This window comes from Symphalangus syndactylus, chromosome 8 (genome assembly GCF_028878055.3).
Source record: "Symphalangus syndactylus isolate Jambi chromosome 8, NHGRI_mSymSyn1-v2.1_pri, whole genome shotgun sequence".
NCBI lineage: Eukaryota > Metazoa > Chordata > Mammalia > Primates > Hylobatidae > Symphalangus > Symphalangus syndactylus.
This window is the reverse complement of record NC_072430.2, coordinates 42,909,655-42,935,671: the sequence shown is the minus strand read 5'-3', so window position 1 is coordinate 42,935,671 and position 26,017 is coordinate 42,909,655. Positions and strand designations below refer to the sequence as shown.

The 26,017-nt window shown below is 44.9% G+C and overlaps 1 protein-coding gene across 16 annotated transcripts in view; it reads right to left on the bottom strand.

The window, feature by feature from the left end:
- ENTPD5 (ectonucleoside triphosphate diphosphohydrolase 5 (inactive)) overlaps positions 1-26,017 on the bottom strand; it is a 61,964-nt gene that overhangs the window by 26,981 nt on the left and 8,966 nt on the right. For 12 of the 16 annotated variants that reach the window (XM_055288841.2, XM_055288849.2, XM_055288845.2 and 9 more), the window contains 3 exons: positions 7,342-7,626; positions 6,271-6,350; positions 1,580-1,723 (listed from right to left, as the gene is read on the bottom strand). In XM_055288841.2, the coding sequence (XP_055144816.1) occupies positions 1,580-1,723; positions 6,271-6,350; positions 7,342-7,558 (441 nt within the window). In that variant the 5' untranslated portion in view covers positions 7,559-7,626. Of the gene's footprint in view, positions 1-1,579; positions 1,724-6,270; positions 6,351-7,341; positions 7,627-11,858; positions 11,986-26,017 lie in introns of all 16 variants that reach the window. The other 4 variants (XM_055288842.2, XM_063644312.1, XM_055288846.2 and 1 more) reach the window with 1 other exon arrangement.

Sequence of the window (26,017 nt, the reverse complement as noted above, 5' to 3'; positions counted from 1 at the left end):
AACATTGTGCCACTGCACTCCAGCCTGGGCAACAGAAAAAAAAAAAAAAAAAAATATATATATATATATATATATATATGACTTCACCAGGCGTGGTGGCTCATGCCTGTTCCTATAATCCTAGCACTTTGGGAGGCCAAGGAAGGTGGACTGCCTGAGCTCAGGAGTTTGAAACCAAGCCTGGGCAACATGGTGAAACTCTATGGCTACAAAAAAAATAATAAAAATTAGCCGGGTGTGGTGGCACGTAACTGTAATCTCAGTTAACTGGGAGGCTAAGGCAGGAGAATTGCTTGAACCTGGGAGGTGGAGGTTGCAGTGAGCCAAGATCGTGCCACTGCACTCAAGCTTGGAAGACAGAGTGAGACTCTGTTTCCAAAAAAAAAAAAAAAAAAAAATCAAACCTTAAAGTTCCATTATTCTTCTCAAAAACTTTATGCTGAAAGGAAAAAAGCCAGATATATAAAAATAAAAATAAAAACTGTATAATTCCATTTATATGAAAAGAATAAGCAAAACTTATTTATAGTTACAGAAAGCAAATTAGTGATTGGTTGGTTTCAGGGGTGAGGGAAACTCACGAGCATGAGGAAATTTCTATTTCTTGTCAAAACTCATTTAACTGTACACCTAAAATAGATATTTTTTTTTTTTTTGAGATGGGAGTCTCATTCTGTTGCACAGGCTGGAGTGCAGTGGTGTGATCTCAGCTTACTGGAATCTCTGCTTCCTGGGTTGAAGCGATTCTCCTGCCTCAGCCTCCTGAGTAGCTGGGACTACAGGCGTGCGCCACAATGCCCAGCTAATTTTTGTATTTTTAGTAGAGATGAGGTTTCACCATGTTAGCCAGGCTGGTCTCAAACTCCTGACCTCAGGCAATCCACCCGCCTTAGCCTCCCAAAGTGCTGGGATTACAGGTGTGAGCCACCGTGCCCAGCCTAAAATAGATACATTTTATTGTACGTAAGTTTATCTTAATAAAGTTGATTAGAAACAATTTCTGATTCTGCTTTAAAAATCTAAAAGAATAAAGAATATCAGCCGGGTGCCGCAGTTCATGCCTGTAATTCCAGCACTTTGGGAGGCCGAGGCGGGCGGATCACGAGGTCAGGAGATCGAGACCATCCTGGCTAAGGCAGTGAAACCCCGTCTCTACTAAAAATACAAAAAATTAGTCAGGCGTGGTGGCGGGTGCCTGTAGTCCCAGCTACTCAGGAGGCTGAGGCATAATGGCATGAACCTGGGAGGTGGAGCTTGCAGTGAGCCAAGATGGCGCCACTGCACTCCAGCCTGGGTGACAGAGTGAGACTCCATCTCAAAAAATAAAAATAAAAATAAAAAGAATGAGGAATATCCTAGATAGAAAGTACTTTAAATTTTTTAGGAAAAGCTCTATACATTTAAGAGTGATAGTTAAAAATGTAAACAACTAGCTATAACAAGTGGTCAGAGTCATCACAGCGCTTTGGCAGTGGTGGAATACTGAAGGTAGTGGTCACATTCCAAAAGGCTAAAAACTCATAAAGCATTCATATAGGGAAAAGGGCAGAATGATCCAAGATGCAGTTTTAAAACTTACCTCAAAGAGCAGAGCCTGGGCTTTGTGTTCTGGCAGTAAGCGTAGTCCCGCTGTTGCCTTTAGGACCACTGGGGTCTTTTTCCAGTGACTTCGGGGGATTGAGTCTTTGGCCACCTCTAAGAGCCCTTGAACGGTCTCAGCACCCTTCAAAAGAGACAACCCATTCATCCGATGAACGATCCATTTAGTGGCTAGCATTGGTCTATTCTGTCAACATACTTTGTGGGAGCAAGAAGAGGGAGGTGGCATAGGGCTCCAACCTCTCTCTGCTCTGTAGCAGGAGAAACCTAGAGAGGTGGGCCGCTTTGAAGAAGGAGAATCCAGGCCAGGCACGGTGGTGTCTCACACCTGTAATCCCAGCACTTTGGGAGGCCAAGGTGGGCGGATCACTTGAGGTCAGGAGTTTGAGATCAGCCTGACCAACATGGTGAAACCCCATCTCCACTAAAAAATACAAAAATAAGCCAGGCATGGTGGCACACACCTATAGTCTCAGCTACTCGGGAGGCTGAGGCAAGAGCATTGCTTGAATCTGGAAGGCAGAGGTTGCAGTGAGTCAAGCTTATGCCACTGCACTACAGCCTGCACAACAGAGTGAGACTCCACCTCAAAAAAAAAAAAAAAAAAAGAGAATCCATTTCATTTTGACAGTCCTAATAAAAAATTATTGTTTCCTTTTTTTTTTTTTGAGACAGTCTTCCTCTGTCACCCAGGCTGGAGTGCAGTGGTGTGTTCTTGGCTCACTGCAACCTCCACCTCCCAGGTTCAAGCGATGCTTGTGCCTCAGCCACCCAAATAGCTGGGATTACAGGCATATGCCACCACACCCAGATAATTTTTGTATTTTTAGTAGAGACGGGGTGCCACCATCTTGGCCAGGCTGGTCTCGAATATCTGACCTCAAGTGATCCACTGACCTCACCCTCCCAAAGTGCTGGGATTACAAGCATGAGCCACTGTGCCTGGCCAAATTATTCTTTTATATTATGATCATTTTAGTTGATTATTTATTTTTCTTTTCTTTTTTTTTTTTTTTTTTTTTTTTTTTTGGAGACGGAGTCTCGCTCTGTCACCCAGGCTGGAGTGCAGTGGCGCAGTCTCGGCTCACTGCAAGCTCCGCCTCCCGGGTTCACGCCATTCTCCTGTCTCAGCCTCTCCGAGTAGCTGGGACTACAGGCGCCCGCCACCACGCCCGGCTAATTTTTTTGTATTTTTAGTAGAGACGGGGTTTCACCGTGGTCTCGATCTCCTGACCTTGTGATCCGCCCGCCTCGGCCTCCCAAAGTGCTGGGATTACAAGCGTGAGCCACCGCGCCCGGCTTCTTTTTTTTTTTTTTTAGACGGAGTTTCGCTCTAGTTGCCCAGGCTGGAGTGCAATGGCACAATCTCGGCTGACTGCAACCTCTGCCTCCCGGGTTCAAGCGATTCTCCTGCCTCAGCCTCCTGAGTAGCTGGGATTACAGGCATGCGCCACCACACCTGGCTGATTATTTCATGTGTCTTATATATAAATCAGCTTTAGGATAGTATAGTGAAGAAAACACAGGAGTTAGAGTCAGAAGACTTGCTTGCTAGCCCTGTGGCCTAACTTAGGTCACTTGGCCTTGTTGGGACTTGCTTTCCTCAAGTGTGGGATGGGAGATATGCCGCCTACCACCACTGCACTGTTGTGTGCATGAGGCAGAGTGCGTGTGGTTGCCACACAAGCTGTGGCAGTAATAATGCGATACTTTTGATGATCTCCTAAAGAACATGTCAGGCTCATTTTTGTATCATCATATGGCACACAGTAGATGCTCAATTTGTAATAAATGAAAACCATTATTTTAAATCCACTATTTCCCTGAATGAACTTTTATTCTGATATCTGACTGCCCTTTGATCATTATTGTTAGCAACCACAACATGATCACCTTTTCTAAATGCCAAGTAAGTTTCTTTTTTTTTTTTTGAGACGGAGTCTCGCTCTGTCACCCAGGCTGGAGTGCAGTGGCGCGATCTCGGCTCACTGCAAGCTCCGCCTCCTGGGTTCACGCCATTCTCCTGCCTCAGCCTCTCTGAGTAGCTGGGACTACAGGCGCCCGCCACCACACCCGGCTAATTTTTTGTATTTTTAGTAGAGACGGGGTTTCACCATGGTCTCGATCTCCTGACCTCATGATCCGCCCGCCTCGGCCTCCCAAAGTGCTGGGATTACAAGCGTGAGCCACCGCGCCCGGCCAATGCCAAGTAAGTTTCTAATAATATAGTTGCTTTCAACAGCTCCTAATTTTTATTTATTTATTTATTTATTTTTAATTAATTATTTATCTACCATTCAAATATACCCCTGACCCTGGTATTTTTTTTTTAATACTTTAAGTTCTAGGGTACATGTGCACAACGTGCAGGTTTGTTACATATGTATACATGTGCCATGTTGGTGGGCTGCACACATTAACTCGTCATTTACATTAGGTATATCTCCTAATGCTATCCCTCCCCACTCTTTCCACTCCACTACAGGCCCCAGTGTGTGATGTTCCCCACCCGGTGTCCTCATTGTTCAATTCCCACCTATGAGTGAGAACGTGCGGTGTTTGGTTTTCTGTCCTTGCGACAGTTTGCTCAGAATGATGGTTGCCAGCTTCATCCATGTCCCTACAAAGGACATGAACTCATCCTTTTTTATGGCTGCATAGTATTCCATGGTGTATATGTGTCACATTTTCTTAATCCAGTCTATCATTGATGGACATGTGGGTTGGTTCCAAGTCTTTGATATTGTGAATAATGCCACAATAAACATACGTGTGCATGTGTCTTTATAGCAGCATGATTTATAATCATTTGGGTATATACCCAGTAATGGGATGGCTGGGTCGAATAGTATTTCTAGTCCTAGATCCTTGAGGAATCACCACGCTGTCTTCCACAGTGGCTGAACTAGTTTACAGTCCCACCAACAGTGTAAGAGTGTTCCTATTTCTCCACATCCTCTCCAGCACCTGTTGTTTCCTGACTTTTTAATGATCGCCATTCTAACTGACGTGAGATGGTATCTCATTGTGGTTTTGATTTGCATTTCTCTGATGGCCAGTGATGATGAGCATTTTTTCTTTTTTTTTTTTTTTTTTTGAGAAGGAGTCTCACTCTTTCACCCAGGCTGGAGTGCAGTGGCGCAATCTCGGCTCACTGCAGGCTCCGCCCCCCCGGGGTTCACGCCATTCTCCTGCCTCAGCCTCCCGCGTAGCTGGGACTACAGGCGCCCGCTACCTCGCCCGGCTAATTTTTTGTATTTTTAGTAGAGACAGGGTTTCACCGTGTTAGCCAGGATGGTCTCGATCTCCTGACCTCGTGATCCGCCCGCCTCGGCCTCCCAAAGTGCTGGGATTACAGGCGTGAGCCACCGCGCCCAGCCGATGATGAGCATTTTTTCATGTGTCTGTTGGCTGCATAAATGTCTTCTTTTGAGAAGTGTCTGTTCATATCCTTTGCCCACTTTTTGATGGGGTTGTTTGATTTTTTCTTGTAAATTTGTTTAAGTTCTTTGTAGATTCTGGATATTAGCCCTTTATCAGATGGGTAGATCGTAAAAATTTTCTCCCATTCTGTAGGTTGCCTGTTTACTCTGACAGTAGTCTCTTTTGAACAGCTCCTAATTTTTCTAGTAGATTTGCTATCCATGTGCTACTGAACTAAGAAAATATATCCTCTCGGGGCCAGGCGCGGTGGCTCACACCTGTAATCCCAGCACTTTGAGAGGGTGAGGTGGGCGGATCACAAGGTCAGGAGTTCGAGACCAGCCTGGCCAACATAGTGAAACTCCGTCTCTACTAAAAATACAAAAATTAGCCAGGCATGGTGGCACATGCCTGTAGTCCCAGCTACTCAGGAGGCTAAGGCAGGAGAATCACTTGAACCCAGGAGGCGGAGGTTGTGGTAAGCCGAGATCAGGCCACTGCACTCCAGCCTGGGTAACAGAGTGATACTCCATCCAAAAAAAAAAAAGTATATATATCCATATATCCTCTCAGTTCTCCAAACTCAAATCTAACATCAAGCATTTGGGTAATGATTATTCTTGTGACAATGAGCAATAAATACCTTTACATTTGCTCCCCAAGTTTAACATTCTGCCTTATTCTATTTCAATGTGACCTCAGACACATAGGATGTAGTATGTTGTGGGTGCTCAAATGTGAAATATAGTCGCCACAAACTCTCTATTCATCTTCTACCACCAAAGATTTTTGTCATGATGGGTTGTTGCCTAATTTCTCAAGTATAGGTATGGTTCCATCCTGTATCAAGGCACTCTGAAATGGAATTCACTGCTCACCATCCCTTCAACTGCCATGTTTATACATCATACCCTATAGAACTTCGTGTCTATCTTCTGCATTTACATGAACAAATACAATTGATGGCTTCCACTCAAAATTTTAAACAGTAAGTACATAGGGAGTAATCTCTTAAAAGCTAGTGTCATCCTTGCATTACCACAACCAATTTTCTAGCCTTCTTCCACCCAGCCCTCATGAGCGTGGGAAATATAATTAATTTTATCCAGGAGATTAGCTGAGGAGAGAAAGCTGATCTCACACATGACCTCAATCTCATTAGTGAATAGCATGAAATATTTAACAGCAGTGGTGTGGTCAAGTTATCAAGGCATTGAGAATCTAAACATCAAATCATAAGAAACTCACCTGCTTAGGTTGATCTACAAAAGCAGAAAGTCCTGGCTTCACAGAATCAAAAACTTCCCCTTCTAGAATTGGAAGCTGTCCTATTTTGTCCATGGAACAAAACAGAAGAGAGAGCTGGTTACCAAAAGTTAGGCTGCTTCAGATGCTGGGCTCTGTCTCTGTAAGCTTTCCTATGACTTCCCTGAAGTTATCTCAAATGATCCTACTTGTGAGGAATGTCTTGTAGGAGTACTGGAAAGAGGGACTAGAGCAACCTCTGAGGGTCCATTTCTGCTACTATTTCTTTGGTGGACATCTAGCTCCTCCACCTTTCCCCAGGTTCCATAAGTGACCTGAGGAAAAAACACTGACAATTCAGAAAAAGTTAATCTTCAGGGTTTCCTAGCCTCAAGTTCAAGGATGGCAGTGAAATTCTCATGTGATCCTTCTCCCAAAACCACTCCCCATATTCTGAATGTTATGGATCCCTGGAGTATCCCATGTTTAAGGAGGAAGAACAAATTATAGCTATTCTTTTTGAACACATGGGTTTCAGACTACAGACAGCCCAGCTCTCTTCTAATTTCACACTGAATTAAACCATGTGTTCTGGCCAAGCATGGTGACTCACACCTATAATCCCAGTACTTTGGGAGGCTGAGGTGGGAGGATCACTTGAGCCCAGGAGTTTGAGGCCAGCCTGAGCAGGTCTCTATAAAAAAATTTAAAAATGAGCTGGGCATGGTGGCACACACCTGTAGTCGCAGCAACTCAGGGGGCTGAGGTGGAAGGATTGCTTGAGCCCAGGAGGTCAAGGTTGCAGTGATGTGTCATCATGCCACTGCACTACAGACCAGGCAACAAAGCAAGACCTTGTCTCAGAAAAAAGTTAAAAAATAAAAACAAAACAAATAAATAAAAATAAATAAATAAACCATATGTTCAATTGTAGTCCAAAGTTCTCTGAAGAAAGACATCCATTAGGTGTGCGATTCTGTAATTCACATAATAAACTCTCAGCATATTTGTTTCTGGGAGGAGATGCTAAAGTGTGGATTTACAGACTCTAGTAAGGGTCCCAGTTGCACCTACCTGGCATTTTCTGCACAAAGTTGTAAACATGAATTCGAGTTCCAGTGCTCCCTGCATCAAACATAATTCCATACAAGGTGCTGGCACTGATGTTGATGGGGCACATGGAAGACAGGAAGATACCCTCAAACCAAGTCTGCTGGTTCCTGTGGGAGACAGCGCTGCAAACACAGGATACCACCAGCATGAAAAAGACTGCGCCCCAAGAAGTGGCCATTCTTTTCCCAAGATGTGGCTGGGTGGAGGCTTTTGTTGCAGAAGCAATCCTGCTCACACACCTGCAGGCTTATAGGACAAAGACACACAAGTTAGACCAACTAGCTTTTTTAGTTACACCTGTAAAAGAAGAAACACTCCTGGGCCCAAGGTGTTCCTTCCCTATTCTAATAACCTGTACAACAAGCTAAACCAGGGTGATGTGGGCTCTTAGCACCTTTTCCGAAGGGTATCTAGTTCCAAAAGGAAATTGGAATTGAAGATATATTTTCCCACGCTTTGGTTTTTAAAAATACAAAGTAATTGTACATATTTATGGAATACATGTGATATTTTGATATATGCAGACAATGTGTAAAGATCAAATCAGAGAATCTAGGATATCTATTACAACATTTATCATTTTTTGTGTTGGAAACATTTCAAATCTTCTAGCTATTTTGAAATACACAATAAAATATTGTTAACTATAGTCACTGTACTGAACTATCAAACACTATAACTTATTCCTTCTATCTAATTGTAAGTTTATGCCCATTAACCAAGTTCTCTTAATCTCTCCACACCCCACTACCCTTCCCAGCCCCTCTGGTAACTGTCATTCTACTCTACTTCCATGAGATCAACTTTTTTAGCTCCCATAGATGAGTGAGAACATGCAGTATATATCTTTCTGGGCCTGGCATATTTCATAATGAACTTTGCTTTTTTTTTTTATTTTTTTGAGACAGAGTCTCACTCTGTCGCCCAGGCCGGAGTGCAGTGGCGCAATCTCAGCTCACTGAAACCTCTTGCCTCCTGGGTTCATGTGATTCTCCTGCCTCAGCCTCCTGAGTAGCTGGGATTACAGGGGCACACCACCACACCCAGCTAATTTTTGTATTTTTAGTAGAGACGGGTTTCACCATGTTGGTCAGGCTGGTCTTGAACTCCTGACCTTGTGATCCACCCGCCTTGGCCTCCCAGAGTGCTGGGATTACAGGCATAAACCACCGCGCCCAGACACTTTGCTTTTAATTATAGGGTGGGGGCCAGGAACAGTGGCTCCGGCCTATAATTCCAGCACTCTGGGAGGCTCAGGTTGAACTTCTATCCTGTAGTTAAGAATAGGAGCTATTGGTTAGGAGAGGAACAAACAAAATTGTTTGACCTTTTACAATCCCAAACAAAGGAAACTTCAACCCAGGAAATCAACCACTGATACAGGATAGCTGCCTGGCCAGGTTCACACTCTGGCTGATTCTTTTACAGCAAATGAGCCAGACATGTAGATCAAACCAAATAACTCAAAACAGAAACAACTCTTCAGAGTCTCTAAGCGTTAACAGATCCTTGCTTTGTCCAACTCTTGGTCCCTCTTCTCCCTCAGAAAGTGAATTAATGGCATTCTAGGCAGCAGCTTTCCTTCCTCTGTGTGACTGCAGTTTCTTCAGGGGTCACCCATATTTTGTATTAATATATCATTGTAGTTTTTGAAAAACCTCTCCAGCTTCTATTTCTATTAAGTAAATATTTGTTTTTCTTCCAGAGATTTCAAAGGTGAAAAAAGGCATCCTAGGTATCTGTTTTCACGAAAAAACAAAAAACAAATAAAAAACCCTGCAGAGTCATACCAGTTGTTCAGTGTAAAACCAAACAATAGATTTTAGAGAAAGCAAAGGATGAACAAATAGAATGCCCCTTTCTGCTCTCAGTAACTACATTCTAACACCACTTGCAATCCCACTTTTAAGATTAGTTATTTTTAAATGGCATTAGGCATTATTATTTTTTTAACTTTATTTATTTATTTATTTATTTATTTATTTATTTATTTATTTATTTTGAGATGGAGTCTCACTCTGTTGCCCAGGCTTGGAGTGCAATGGTGCAATCTTGGCTCACTGCAACCTCTGCCTCCTGGAATCACAAAAGTCTCTTGCCTCAGCCTACCTAGAAGCTAGGATTACAGGCACATACCACCACACCCGGCTAATGTTTTGTATTTTTAGTAGAGACGGGGTTTCACCATGTTGGCCAGGCTGGTTTCGAACTCCTGACCTCAGGTGATCCACTCGCCTCAGCCTCCCAAAGTCCTGGGATAACAGGCGCAAGCCACCGCACCGAACAATGTAAGCCATTTTAAAATAACTAATGCGCCAGGTGCAGTGGCTCACACCTGTAATCCCAGCACTTTGGGAGGCTGAGGCGGGTGGACCATGAGGTCAGGAGTTCGAAACCAGACTGGTCAACATGGTGACAGCCCATCTCTACTAAAAACACAAAAATTAGCCAGGCGCGGTGGCAGGCACCTGTAATCCCAACTACTTGGGAGGCTGAGTCAGGAGAATCGCTTGAACCTGGGAGGCAGAGGTTGCAATGAGCTAATATTGCACCAGCACTCCAGCCTGGGCAACAGAGCAAGACTCTGTCTCAAAAACAAAAAAAGTCTTACATTTATAGAATGACATCCTATTTTACAGAACCCCAGTCTGCACAGCTTGCTCATTCACTATGTTAAAATCTTTGCTCAAATATGTCAGCTTCTCAGTGAGACCTCCCTTGTCCACCTTATTTAAAATTATAACCCATCTGACCACATCATGTTTTCCTATCTTCCTTTTCTGTTTATTTTTCTCCACAGGACTTTTTACCATCTAATACATTATATAATTTACCTTTATTTTCATATTTCCTGTTTCCTGCCACCTTCACCCAGTATGTGAACTATACATAGGCAGGCAGAATTTTTTTTTTTTTTTTTTAATACACAGTCTTGCTCTATCACCCAGGCTGGAGTGCAGTGATGCAATCTCACCTCACTGCAACCTCTGCCTCCTGGGTTCAAGCGATTCTCGTGCCTCAGCCTCCCAAGTAGCGGGGATTACAAGCATGTGCCACTGCGACTGGCTAATTTTGTATTTTTAATAGACAGGGTTTTGCCATGTTGGCCAGGCTGTTCTCAAACTTCTGGTCTCAAGTGATCCGCCCGCCTCAGCCTCCCAAAATGCTAGGATTACAGGCATGAGCCACCCTGGCTGGCTCGAAAGCAGGAATTTTTATCTGTTTTGTTTTTTATTGTTCTTGGTGCTGGAATGGTGGTGTAAGCACACAGTAGATGTTGAATGAATACTCCAAAGGGATAAACAATAATACAGTAACTCAGGCACTAGATCTCATCCATTTAATAAAAGTATAACAGCTAGTCGGGCACAGTGGCTCACGCCTGTAAGTGTGCCACTGCACTCCAGCCTGAGTGACAGAGACTCTATCTCAAATAACAGCTGACTGCTTTCCAAAAGATTACCCAGCCCTTGAAAAAATCACAATTCCAAGCTTCAGTGAAGGTTTTCCCCACATTTGTTATATAAAGGTGACATTTATCCAAATGTGTCAAGTTTTATATGCTACTCAAAATAGTGCAGATAGGGGTACTTTTTGTAGACTAGGGAGGTATGTATACGTCAGTACATTTAAATCTACTCCTTTCAGAATTGGTCTCCTCATTTTCTCTTGCTCACTATCTCTTATTCACCCCCAACAAAGCCCTGTTTCCAATTCTTTTTGTTGAGACTCTGGTGCCAGCCAGTGTTTGTCACTATCTCCATCTCCTTCTATGGTCTTTTGTGTCTCTTTATACCTGGAGTAAACATGAATCCTCCCCACTCAGCTTTCCCAGAGCGCCACGCTCTGGCTTCCCTTCTTCCATGTCCCCGGAAGCCTGAGAGACCACAATCCCAGAGGACCTGGGCCCCATTCATGTGCTCACCTGCTTGTGTCTGCCTGTTCCGAGTCCTCGCTTTCGCTGCAGGTTGCCTTTTGCTCTTTGCTCCTGTTTCAGCTCTTCTTAATCAAGCCTCATGAACTGCATTCACCTTTGTGCCAGTTTGCAACTAACAGTGTGGCATTTTGCTAACTCACTCCCTTCTCTATCCTTCCCTCCTCCCTTACTCTCTTTTTCTCTGAGTACACAATTCGTACATCTACTTTTATCACAGTTAACTGCCAACTAGTAGGATTATCGCTCATGGGGCGGAAGCTGCTCAGGAACTCATTTCTGTGTTTTTGTTAGCCAAATAGAAAAGTTAATAGCACTTCTCAATACCTTCCATCCCTGACACAGAATTTAGAAACGTGGATGGAACGTAACTTGGTCTCTTAAAAAAAAAAAAAAAAAAAAAAACTTTAGAAACCTGGGCATTGAACTGTCTAGTTAATAAGCATGTACTGAGTATCTAATATATACCAGGCACTGTGCTAGATTCTTGATATACACAGAGGAATCAGATATAGGCTCAGATAAAGAAGAAATTTCAGCTTACTGGAGAAAACAGGGCTGGGCACAGTGGCTCATGTCTGTAATCTTAGCACTTTGGAAGGTCGAGGCAGGAGGATTACTTGAGGTCAGGATTTCAAGACCACCCTGGGCAACACAGTGAAGGTTTGTCTCTACAAAAATAAAAAAAGTATCTGGGCATTGTGGCATGCACCTGTAGTCCCAGCTACTCAGAAGGGTAAGGTGGGAGGATCGCTTGAGCCTAAGAGGTCAAGGCTGCATGAACCATGATTATATCACTGCATTCCAGCCTGGGCTACAGAGCAAGAACCTGTCTCAAAAAACAAACAAACAAAACCCAGACAAGCAAACCAATGGCTGTAATGTACTGTGATAAGTTCTCTGACAGAAAGGCACACAAAGTGCTCTAGCAACAGACATAAGGGACAAGAAACTTGGCTTGGAAGGGGAAAGGTGAAGGTGGGATGGCACTGGGAGGCTTCTTGAGGGATGAGAGGTAGGAATTATGCTGGGAAAATGACACAAGGAGGATTCTGAGAATTTCAAGTATTAACAGCTCAGTACAGCTGGAATATAGAGGTGTACCAGAATAAAGATGGCCAGTGTGAGGGAAAATGGCTCTGGAAGCAGAGAATCAGATTTCAAAAGGAGTGGACTTGTTTTCCTTTCCCATAGTGACATTGATTGTTAGTTATGTCTTTCTGTTGACTCCCTAAGCAAATATCATTATTGATTGACTTGGATAAAATAACACAGTATCTCACAACAGTGGAAAATTGGATAGGTGATTAGAAAGGTCCACCAAAAGGTCTAAAAAGAGTGAAATGTTGGCCAGGCGCGGTGGCTCACGCCTGTAATCCCAGCACTTTGGGAGGCTGAGGTGGGCGGATCACAAGGTCAGGAGATCGAGACCATCCTGGCTAACACGGTGAAACCCCGTCTCTACTAAAAAAAATAGAAAAAATTAGCCGGGCATGGTGGCGGGCGCCTGTAGTCCCAGCTACTCTGGAGGCTGAGGCAGGAGAATGGTGTGAACCCGGAAGGCGGAGCTTGCAGTGAGCCGAGATCGCGCCACTGCACTCCAGCCCGGGTGACAGAGCGAGACTACGTCTCAAAAAAAAAAAAAAAGAGTGAAATGTAAAAGCTCCCACTGACAATTCATCTGAGCTCCACAGCAAAGCTAGCCTTAACAAGTTAAAAATTAAACATAAGGCAAGTTTAAAATGTAACTAGAATGAAATTTTTAAACAGTAAGCTGAACTATGGAACCAATATAGTTAAACCACCCAGTGCATAAGTAAGCCAAGCCAAGCAAAACCAAGGTAGGTCTAATAAGCTAAGTTCAGGACAGGCTGCAGCAAAGTGAGCAATGCCTCATTTGAGGATATAACTTAAGACCTATGTACCTAATACAAAGGGCCACAGCCCTGACACACCTTGCTATCTGAAGGATGTCTAAGGTGGGTGGTGCATGGTATCTTTTGTATTCCCAAAGACAGGTATTAATATTAGGCCTGGAACATGTTGGACACCAGTAATTGAATCCCAAATGGACTTGGTACAACTAAGCTAATGGAATATGCAGGCAAAAGCAACAGGGCAAGGAGTACCCCCTTTCCCAGTGTCCCACTGCGGCCTAGGTATCACATGTCCAACTCCCAATTCCCCTCCAAACTAGCCCATGGATAGGGCATGTGAAGCCTGTTTATTCCTATATTAATTCATTCATTTGGCCATGTGTTACAGGCAGAAAGAATGAGGGTCGTGACCAACTCAGTATGCCACTGGAGGTTATATGAGCAAACAGAAAACTGTTCTCATGAAAGCAGGATGTTGGAAAACTGACAAACCGTGTCTGCCACCAGAAGGTATGCTGAGGGCAGTCACACCCCCAGTGCAGTGTTCCTTGAGATTATCTATAGGAACATCTGTTGTACAAAGAAAGCAATTATGTGTACCTGTGATAAATCTAGCAGCTGAACAACTGTTACCTCTCCCTCCCTGCTCTTTCTACCTAATAAATACAAAGGGCTGTAGAAGCTCAGGGCTGCTTTTGCTCACTAGAAGCAAGGAGCCCCCGACCCCTTCTTTCAAAACAGATCCTTTTGTCTTTGTCTTCATTCCTTCATTCACCCTGTAGTAACCGACAGCGACAGCCATTCCAGAAATTAGCAATTTCTTACTGCTGCTTACAAGTACAGCACACAAAGATAAATCATCTTAGAAACTTTAAGAAACCCTAAGAAACTATACTAAGTTGGAGAAAAAATACATGTCCATAAATTACCTCTCTAAAGTGAAAATGTGGGCCGGGCGCGGTGGCTCACGCTTGTAATCCCAGCACTTTGGGAGGCCGAGGCAGGTGGATCATGAGGTCAGGAGATCGAGACCACAGTGAAACCCCATCTCTACTAAAAATACAAAAAAAAAATTAGCCGGGCGTGGTGGCGGGCGCCTGTAGTCCCAGCTACTCGGAGAGGCTGAGGCAGGAGAATGGCGTGAACCCGGGAGGCGGAGCTTGCAGTGAGCCGAGATCGCACCACTGCACTCCAGCCTGGGCGACAGAGCAAGACTCTGTCTCAAAAAAAAAAAAAAAAAAAAAAAGTGAAAATGTGTCTAGCAGCACAGTTACTATGCTCTGAAACTTCAAAGCTGAGATGATGGAGAAGGCTCTGTGAAAAAGGTCGTATCTGAGGAGGGTCCTGAGGAGGGAAATGAATTAGGACAGACAAGGAGTCCTTTTCAGGAATAAAACCATGAATCAAGACATGGGTGTGGAAAAGGGATGGGGGCCCCTGGGGAACAGTGAATGGATCAGTTTGACCAACTATAGTAGGAAATAAAGTTGAAAAGGTAGATTGAGGTCACATAGTAGAGGACATCAAATACTCAGCTAAGGAGTTTGGACTTTACTCTGCAGGTGATAGGAAACCACTGAAGATACTGAACTAGGGAGTATCCAAATACAAATCTGGTAGCTACATGTAAGGACTGCAGTCAGGAGCCTTGTCAGGACCACTCGATTGCTTAATTCTACAAATGTTTACTGATGCCTATTAAGTGCTAGGTGCCAGAAAAGTAAAGGTGAGGGAAACAGATCTTTTTATTCAAGATGCTGAGTCTGGCAGAGGTGGCAGACATATATAAAAATAACTGTAACTTTTTAAACTAAGCATAAAAATGGTAAAGAAGCTAGGCGCAGTAGCTCACGCCTGTAATCCCAGCACTTTGGGAGGCCAAGGTGGGCGGATTACCTCAAGTTAGGAGTTCGTGACCAGCCTGGCCAACGTATTTGTACTAAAAATACAAAATTGTACAAATTTGTACTAAAAATACAAAAATTAGCCAGGTGCGGTGGCCTGCGCCTGTAATCCCAACTACTCAGGAGACTGAGGAACGAGAATTGCTTGAACTCAGGACGCAGAGGTTGCAGTGAGCCAAGATCACACCATTGCACTCTAGCCTAGGTGACAGAGTAAGACTCTGTCTCAAAAAAAAAAAAAAAAGGTAGGCTGGGCACAGTGGCTCACTCCTGTAATCCCAGCACTTTGGGAGGCTGAGGTGGGCAGATCACGAGGTCAGGAGTTCAAGACCAGCCTGACCAACATGGTAAAACCCTGTCTCTACTAAATATACAAAAATTAGCCAGGCACAGTGGCGCATGCCTGTAATCCCAGCCACTCAGGAGGGTGAGGCAGGAGAATTGCTTGAACCTGGGAGGCGGAGGTTGCAGTGAGCCAAGATCGAGCCACTGCACTCTAGCCTGGGCAACAGTGCGAGACTCCGTCTCAAAAAAAAAAAAAGTAAAGGGCCGGGTGCGGTAGCTCACACCTGTAATCCCAGCACTTTGGGAGGCCAAGGCAGGCGGATCATGAGGTCAGGAGTTCCAGACCAGCCTGACCAACATGATGAAACCCCACCTCTACTAAAAATTAAAAAATTAGCCAGGCATGGTGGCATGCACCTGTGCTATTCAGGGGGCTGAGGCAGGAGAATCACTTGAACCCAGGAGGCGAAGGTTGCAGTTAGCCGAGATCACATCACTGCACTCCAGCCTGGGTGACAGTGAGACTCCATCTCAAAAAAAAAAAAAAAAAAAAAAAAAGTAAAGGAACTGAAAACCCAGGACTAACTCCCTAGAAGATTTGGAAACGCATCAAGAAATGACATTTGAGGCCGGGCACAGTGGCTCACATCTGTAATCCTAGCACTTTGGGAGGCCAAGGCAGGCAGATTGCTTGAGCTCAGGAGTTAGAGACCAGCCTGGGCAACATGATGAAACCTCGTCTCCACCAAAGATACAAAAACTAGTCAGGCATGGTGGAATGCACCTGTAGTCCCAGCTATTTGGGAGGTTGAGGTGGGAGGATTGCTTGAGCCCCCTGGGAGGTGGAGGTTGCTGTGAGCCGAGATCGCACCACTATACTCCAGCCTGGGTGACAGAGTGAACCCCGTCTCAATTTAAAATATATATATAAGCATATATAAAAGAAATGGCTGGGCACAGTGGCTCATGCCTGTAATCCCAACACTTTGGGAGGCCGAGGAGTGTGGATCACCTGAGGTCAAGAGTTTGGGACCAGCCTGGCCAATATGGTGAAACCCCGTTTCTACTAAAAATACAAAAATTCGCCAGGCGTGGTGGTGTGCCTGTAATCCCAGCTACTCGGGAGGCTGAGGTGGGAGAATTGCTTGAACCTGGGAGGCGAGGCTGCAGGGAGCCAAGATCACGCCACGGCACTCCAGCCTGGGCAACAGAGCGAGATCCTGTCTCAAAACAACAACAAAAAAAATGAAATGACATGTAAGCAATCATGAAAAATGAACAGAAATAACTATAGAAATAATAGAGACCAGATGTGTATAAAGACCAGAGAAATTAGAAAAAGATGATAGGAAAAGTACAGTTTGATTTCATTTAAAAATTTCCTCAAGAGCCACATGCAGTGGCACGTGACCATAGTCCCAGCTACTCAGGAGGCTGAGGAAGGAGGGTCACTTGAACCAAGGAGTGCAAGTCCAGCTTGGACAACACAGTGAGACCCTATCCGTATAAAAATTAAAAATAACGAGGCCAGGTATGATGACTCATGCCTGTAATCCTAGCACTTTGGGAGGCCAAGGTGGGAGGACTGCTTGACCCCAGGAGTTTGAGACTAGCCAGGGCAACATGGTGAAATGCTATCTCTACAAAATATTAAAAAATTAGCAGGGTGTGTCCGGGTGCAGTGGCTCATGCCTGTAATCCCAGCACTTTGGGAGGCTGAGGCAGGCGGATCACGAGGTCAAGAGATCGAGACCATCCTGGCTAACACGGTGAAACCCCGTCTCTACTAGAAATACAAAAAATTAGCTGGGTGTGATGGCGGGTGCCTATAGTCCCAGCTACTGGGGAGGGTTAGGCAGGAGAATGGTGTGAACCTGGAAGGCAGAGCTTGCAGTGAGCTGAGATTGCACCACTGCACTACAGCCTGGGCAACAGAGTGAGACTCCATCCCCCAAAAAAAGAAAAAAATTAGCCAGGCGTGGTGGCAGGCGCCTGTAGTCCGAGCTACTCAGGAGGCTGAGGCAAGAGAACCGCTTGAACCTGGGAGGCGGAGGTTGCAGTGAGCCGAGATCATGCCACTACACTCCAGCCTGGTAAGAGAGCAAGACCTCAACCCAAAAAAAAAAAAAAAAAAGCCAGGTGTGGTGGTACACACCTGTAGTCTCAACTATTCAGGAGGGTGAGGTATGAGGATCATTTGAGCCTGAGAAGTGGAGGCTGAGGTGAACTGTGCTTGCATTGCACCACTGTACTCCAGCCTAGGCGACAGAGTGAGACCCTGTCTCAAATAATAATAATTAAAAGCCAGGCCAGGCACGGTGGCTCACGCTTGTAATCCCAGCACTTTGGGAGGCCGATGTGGGTGGATCACGAGTTCAGGAGATTGAGACCACGGTGAAACCCTGTCTCTACTAAAAATACAAAAAATTAGCCGGGCATGGTGGCGGGCGCCTGTAGTCCCAGCTACTCGGAGAGGCTGAGGCAGGAGAATGGCGTGAACCTGGGAGGCGGAGCTTGCAGTGAGCCGAGATCATGCCACTGCACTCCAGCCTGGGTGACAGAGCGAGACTCCGTCTCAAAAAAAAATAATAAAATAAAATAAAATAAAAGCCAATGTCCTCAATAATTTTTTATATGAATTTGAGAAACAAAAAGTAGAAGACCAGTGAAAGAAGATATAGAAGAGAGTTAGCATTTAATGCAGAGGATAAAGATTGTGGTCAAAGAAACATAATCTGGGCCGGGCGCGGTGGCTCACGCTTGTAATCTCAGCACTTTGGGAGGCCGAGGCGGGCGGATCACGAGGTCAGGAGATCGAGACCACGGTGAAACCCCGTCTCTACTAAAAATACAAAAAATTAGCCGGGCGTGGTGGTGGGCGCCTGTAGTCCCAGCTACTCGGAGAGGCTGAGGCAGGAGAATGGCATGAACCCGGGAGGCGGAGCTTGCAGTGAGCCGAGATTGCGCCACTGCACTCCAGCCTGGGTGACAGAGCGAGACTCCGTCTCAAAAAAAAAAAAAAAGAAAGAAACATAATCTGAGATTTAAAAAAAATAGTAACCAATATTTACGGAGATCTTAGTAGATGCCAAGCATGATGTTAAGTATTCTACATAGATTAGCTCATTTAATCTCACATTACTGCTCTTTGAGTTAGGTGCTATTATTAAGATTCCCATTTTATAAATGAGAAAACTGAGCTTAGAGAAACTAAGTATCTTAAGACCACATAGTAGTTAAATGAAATGAGCCAGAAATCAAACCCAGATGGTTTAATTCCAGAGGCACAGTCTTAACTACTAGGCCACCCAAGAAGCATTATCTAATAGGGCTCTTGGAAAAGATGGATATGGGAGTGGGGAGGTGAGCGCAGAGCAGAGAATGGTCTGAGATGAGTCTGGAAAGTGAGACTTCCATCAGGATGTGAAAGTCTTATAGCAGTCTGACCTTCTTATATAAAATCAAGAGCTTATTTATTTATGTAGAGATGGAGTCTCACTATGTTACCCAGGCTGGTCTTGAACTCCTGGCCTCATGCGATCCTCCAGCCTCAGCCTCCTGAGTAGCTGGGATAACAGGGTTGAGCCACTGTGCCCAGCTAATCATGAGATTTTGAAGATCTTAATTTCCCGCTGTTGAATACATTTCCAGAATCCGACCATTTCTGACCACTTCCATTGGTACTACCTTTGCCCAAGCCACTATCATCTTTCATGTGATTTGCTAATATTGTTCTAACAGATCTTCCTGCTTTTATCCTCACTCCCCTGGAGTTAGTCTCCTTTTAACAAACAACCAAAGTCATCCTTTTATATAAATTAGAGTATGTCTCTGTTTTATGCAAAATCCAGCACTGGCTCCCATTTCAGAGAAACAAGGTCCTGAAAATAGCCTTCTGCTTCCATCCCCACTACATCTCTGACCCCATCTACTAACAGTTTTCACCTTACTCTCCCCCACACTGATCTTTGCGCTTATTCACTCATGCTCCTGCTTTAGGGCCTTCGCTCTAAGCTGTCCCCACTGCCTAGAAATTCTTTTCCTATATATCCACTTGATAAATTCCTGCAACTCCTTTAAATACTTGTTTAAAAGTCACTTTCTTATTGAGACCTATTTAATACTATAACCTTTCTCCTTCACATGCTCCCTCCTCTACCTGCTTTCTCAACTCCCCTTACTCTGATCCACTTTTCTTTTTTCCACACCACTTATCACATTCTCACATACTGGAAAGCTTACTTATATTTATTGTCTGTGCTCCTCTGATAGAATATAAGCTCCTCAAGAGCAGAAATCTTTTTGTTTACTGATGTAACCCAAGAACCTAGAAGAGCGTCCAAGGTGGAATTCAATAAAAACTGACAATAGAAATGGGCTGGGGTTTCACTTAGCCTTAGCGCCATTTTCTTGGAAACCTCTGCATCATGAGAGCCAAGTGGAGGAAGAAGCGAATGTGCAGGCTGAAGCACAAAAGAAGAAAGATGAGGCAGAGGTCCAAGTAAACTGCTAGCTTGTTGCACTGTGGAGGCCACAGGAGCAGAAACATGGAATGCCAGACGCTGGGGATGCTGGTACAAGCTGTGGGACTGCATGCTACTGTCTAGAGCTTGTCTCAGTGGATCTAGAACTTCACCGCCCTCTGATCGCTGATCACCTCTGAGACCCACCTTGCTCATAACCAAAACTGCCCATGTTGGTCCTCTGCCCTGGACCTGGGACATTCTGGACTATTTCCGTGTTTACTTGTGGCCGAGTGTAACAACCATACAATAAACCACCTCTTCTGCTGTCTTAGCTAAATAATCAAAAAAAAAAAGAAAAAGAAAAAAAGAAAAAAGAAATTGGCTGGGCATGGTGCCTCATGCCTGTAAATCCCAACACTTGGGAGGCTAAGGCAGGAGGATCACTGGAGGCCAGGAGTTTGAGACCAGCCTGGGCAACACAGCAAAACCCTATTAAAAAAAATTTATTTTAATGAAAAAATTAGCCAGGCATGGTGGTGCACACTTGCAGTCTCAGCTACTTGGGAGGCTGAGGCAGAAGGATCACTTAAGCCCAGGAGTTCGAGGCTGCAGTGAGCTAGAATCATACCACTGCACTCCAGCCTGGGTGACAGAGCAAGACCCTGTCTCAAAAAATAAATTAAGTAAATAAATACATGTATTAAGCAATAAAAATATTTACTATCTCATCCCTTTTTTTTTTTTGAGACGGAGTCTCCCTCTGTTGCCCAGGTTGCAATGCAGTGGCGTGATCTTGGCTCATTGCAACCTCCACCTCCTGGGTTCAAGTGATTCTCCTGCCACAGCCTCCGAAATAGCTGGGATTACAGGCGCCCCCACCACACCCGGCTAATTTTTGTATTTCTAGTAGAGACGGGTTCCACCATATTGGCCAGGCTCGAACTCCTGACCTCAGGTGATCCACCTGCGTTGGCTTCCCAAAGTGCTGAGATTACATGTGTGAGCCATTGTGCCCAGCCTATCTCACCATTTCTGTGGTTAGGGAATTTGAGTGGTTTAATTGGACAGTTTTGGCTCTGAGGCTCTCATGAGATTGCAGTCAAGATGTAGGCTGGGGCTGCAGTCAATCTGAAGGCTTGACTAGGCCTGGAAGACCCACCTCCAAGACGGCTCACTCAATGGTCGGCAAGTTGATGCCAGCTGTGGGCAGGAAGCCTCAGTAGCTCCCCATGTAGATTCTCCATAGGGCTGCTTGAATGTCTTTATAACCCAGTGGCTGGCTTCCTCCAGAGCAGTCAATCCAAGAAAAGCAGGGCAGAAGCAGTAATGTCTTTTATGACTTTGTTTTGAAAGTCAAACACTATCATATCCCTATATTCTGATGCTCATACAGACCATCCCTGACGAAACGTACAAGGGGATTACACAAATGCATGAATATTAGGAGGTGAGCATCACTAGGGAGCATCTTGGAGGCTGGCTACTGTAAGCTGTAACCAGTATTTGTGTAATATTTTGTGGGGTTTTTTTTCCAGTATACCATATATATATTTCAATAAACACATCTTACATACTTCTTATTTTAGGAACTGCATGGTATTCCAATTATGTTAACTGTTTTTGTTCATTTGCTTATTCTTAGAAAAAAATAATATATAGAAATAAGCCAGGTTAGCAGGACATGGTGGGACATGCCTGTAATCTCAGCTACTCGGGAGGCTGAGGCAGGAGAATCGCTTGAACCCGGGAGGCAGAGGTTGCAGTGAGCCGAGATCGCATCATTGCACTCCAGCCTGGGCGATAGAGTGAGACTCAGTCTCAAAAAAAAAAAAAAGATAAAAAAGAAAAAAAGAAATAAGCCAGGTGTGGTGGCTCATGCCTGCCTGGGTGAGAGAGCAAGACTCGGTCTCAAAAAAAAAAAAAAAAAAAAAAAAGAAAGAAAGAAAATAAATATAGGCAGGGTTTCACTATGTTGGTCAGATTGCTCTCAAACTCCTGGCCTCAAGCAATCCTCCACCTTGGCCTCTCAACATGCTAAGATTACACACGTGTGAGCCATCACATTGGCTGATATTAACTCTTAAAAATGAACAACTGGCCAGGTGTGGTGGCTCACGCCTGTAATCCCAGCACTTTGGGAGGCTGTGCGGGGCGGATCACCTGAGGTCAGGAGTTCAAGACCAGTCTGGCCAACATGGTGACTCCCCATCTCTACTAAAAATACAAAAATTAGCCATGTGTGGTGATGCACGCCTGTAATCCCAGCTACTTGGGAGGCTGAGTTAGAAGAATCGCTAGAACCCGGGAGGCGGAGGTTGCAGTAAGCCGAGATCATGCCACTGCACTCCAGCCTGGGAGACAGAGCAGAACCCCACCTCAAAAAAATAAATAAAAAACAAAACAAATAAACAAACAAAATGAACAACAATGCTGACTTGACTTTTAACTTCTCCCAAAATACACCCCACCACCTGAAGCTTTCCATCTTCTGTTACAGTCCTAATATTTTACTTAAGGAAAAAAATTAAAGTCAGAAACACTACAACTCACACAATGTACTTCTTGTTTCTAAAGGTGAAAAGAAATTTAAATACCTTTTTGTTTTTTTTTTTTGAGATGGAGTTTTGCTCTTGTTCCCCAGGCTGGAGTGCGATAGCATGATCTCGGCTCACCACAACCTCTGCCTCCCGGGTTCAAGTGATTCTCCTGCCTCAGCCTCCCAAGTAGCTGGGATTACAGGCATGCATCACCACGCCCAGCAAATTTTGTATTTTTAGTAGAGACAGAGCAGGGTTTCTCCATGTTAGGCTGGTAATCATCTCAGGTGATCCACCTACCTTGGACTCCCAAAGTGCTGGGATTACAGGCATTAGCCACCTCGCCAAGCCTTTTTTTTTTGAGACAAAGTCTCGCTCTGTTGCCCAGGCAGGAGTGCAGTGGCACGATCTCGGCTCCCTGCAAGCTCTGCCTCCCAGGTTCATGCCATTCTCCTGCCTCAGTCTCCCGAGTAGCTGGGACTACAGGTGCCCGCCGCCACGCCCGGCTAATTTTTTGTATTTTTAGTAGAGACGGGGTTTCACCGTGTTAGCCAGAATGGTCTCGATCTCCTGACCTTCGTGATCCGCCTGCCTCGGCCTCCCAAAGTGCTGAGATTACAGGCGGGAGCCACCGCGCCCGGCACTTTTTTTTTTTTAAATGAGAAGAGTTCTTGCTTTATCACCTAGGCTCAAGTGCAGTGGTGCAAACGCAGCTCACTGCAACCTTGACTTCCTGGGCTCAAATGATCCTCCTGCCGTAGCCTCCTGACTAGCTAGACTATAGGAATGAGCCACCATGCCCAGTGAATTTTCAAATTTTTTGTAGAGATGGAGTCTTGCTATGTTGCCCAGGCTGGTCTCAAACCCCTCCCTGGCTTCATGAGATCCTCCCACCTCAGTCTCCCAAAGCATTAGGATTACAGGCCTGAACTACCACACCTATTATTCAACTAAAAGTCAGATATAGTTAAGAAAGAGTAGGAAGAAAATAAATGAGTCACTATATTTGTTTTGAAGATACATATCAGTTAAGAATTGAGTAATAAATCTGAAATTAAACACTAAATCAACAAAGATACAGAATGAAAGAAAATATTTATATTGGCAGAATAGAAACTTTATGCTACATACAGAAAAAACTTCCAATCATACCAGGTAGCATTAATAATTAGGTACTAGCTGGGCATGGTGGCACACACCTGTAGTCCCAGCTACTCAGGAGGATCACTTGAGCCCAGAAGTTCAAGGCCAGCCGAGCTAACATAGCAAGATCCTGTCTCTTAAAAAAAAATTAGGTATGGCCAGGTGCGGTGGCTCACGCCTGTAATCCCAGCACTTCGGTAGGTCAAGGAGGGCGGATCATGTGTCAGGAGATCAAGACCATCCTGGCTAACATGGTGAAACCCCGTCTCTACTAAAAATATAAAAAATTAGCTGGGCGTGGTGGCGCATGACTGTAGTCTCAGCTACTCAGGAGGCCGTGGCAGGAGAACTGCTTGAACCCAGGAGGCAGAGGTTGCAGTGAGCTGAGATCATGCCACTGCACTCCAGTCTAGGTGACAGAGCAAGACTACATCTTGGAAAAAAAAAATTAGGTACTGAAGAGATATTTGGTGAAAAGGGACAAGACTGACACCCGGAACAGATTTGAAAACCATAGAAAAATTTTATAGCAATATTTTTCAAGTCAATAAAACTAATAAAAAGGTATATTTAAGTCAACTTTTGAGCTGAGCATGGTGACACACACCTGTAGTCTCAGCTACTTGGGAGGGTGAGGCAGGAGGATCGCTTGAGCCCAGGAGTTTGAAGCTGCAGTGAGCTGTGATTGCACCACTGTACTCCAGCCTTGGTGACAGAGTGAGACCTTGTGTTGAAAAAAAAAATTTTTTTTTTTTTTTTTGAGATGGAGTCTCACTCTGTCGCCGAGGCTGGAGTGCAGTGGTGTGATCTCGGCTCACTGCAACCTGCACCTCCCAGGTTCAAGTGATTCTCCTGCCTCAGCCTCTCGAGAAGCTGGGATTACAGGCACCTGCCACCATGCTCAGCTAATTTTTTTGTATTTTTTAGTAAAGATGGGGTTTCACTATGTTGGCCAGGCTGGTTTTGAACTCCTGACCTCAAGTGATGTGCCCACCTTAGCCTCCCAAAGTGCTGGGATTACAAGCATAAGCCACCACCCCCAGACAAAGAAAAAAAAATTTTTTTAACTCAGCTTTTCTTAGATCATTGTCAAAGACTTACATATAATAAGACCAGTAAGCATGGAACCTCCTGGGGGAGAGACTGAACAGAATGAACTTCCAACAATATGAGCTGTCTCAAACTGGTAGGGAGGGAAGGGTCTTTGCTCCAAATCTGATCATGTTTCCAGAACAGATTCACAGATCAGAGGGCTAGTCGAATGATATAGCCTTTTATTTTTTATTATTTATTTTTTTATTTTTTATGTATTTTTTTTTTTTTGAGATGGAGTCTTGCTCTGTCGCCCAGGCTGGAGTGCAGTGGCACGATCTTGGCTCACTGCAACCTCCGCCTCCCGCAGGTTCACGCCATTCTCCTGCCTCAGCCTCCCGAGTAGCTAGGACTACGGGCGCCTGCCACTATGCCCGGCTAACTTTTTTTGTATTTTTAGTAGAGACGGGGTTTCACGGTGTTAGCCAGGAGGGTCTCGATCTCCTGACCTCATGATCCGCCCACCTCAGCCTCCGAAAGTGCTGGGATTACAGGCGTGAGCCACCGCGCCTGGCCTAGACTTTCATTTTTTCTTTCTTGAGACAGGGTCTTCTCGTGCCCAGACTGGTCTCAAACTCCTGAGCTCTAGTGATCCTCCCGCCTCAGCCTTCAGAGTAGCTGGCATTATAGGCTCATACCACTATGGCTGGCTGGATATATCCTTTAAGGTCTAACCCTAAATTCAAATACTGTAACTGCCAATAAAGAAATGAGAATTGATGTCACTGGTAGTTATCAACAAATACATCATTCTTTCCTGTAAACGGGTCACTTTTTTTTTTTTTTTTGAGACGGAGTCTCACTCTGTCGCCCAGGCTGGATGGAGTGCAGTGGCGTGATCTTGGCTCATTGCAAGCTCCGTCCCCTGGGTTCAAGCCATTCTCCTGCCACAGCCTCCCGAGTAGCTGGGACTACAGGCGCTCGCCACCACACCCTGTTAATTTTTTGTATTTTTAGTAGAGACAGGGTTTCACTGTGTTAGCCAGGATGATCTCGATCTCTTGACCTCATGATCCGCCCGCCTCGGCCTCTCAAAGTGCTGGGATTACAGGCGTGAGCCACCGCGCCCATCCGTGTTTTCAATTTTTTTTATAGAGAAAGGAGTCTCGCTATGTTGCCCAGGACGGTCTCAAACTCCTGGCCTCAAGTGATCCACCAGCCTCAGCCTCCCAAGTCCCAAACCTCTCAAGGGATTACAAGAGTGAGCCACTGCACCTGGCTCCACTACAACACTTTAACAGTGTTTGGTAAAAGTGTTTTCAGCCAGGTGCGGTGGCTCAATGCCTGTAATCCCAGCACTTTGGGAGGCCGAGGCGGGCAGATCACCTGAGGTCGGGAGTTCGAGACCAGCCTGACCAACGTGGAGAAACCCTGTCTCTACTAAAAATACAAAATTAGT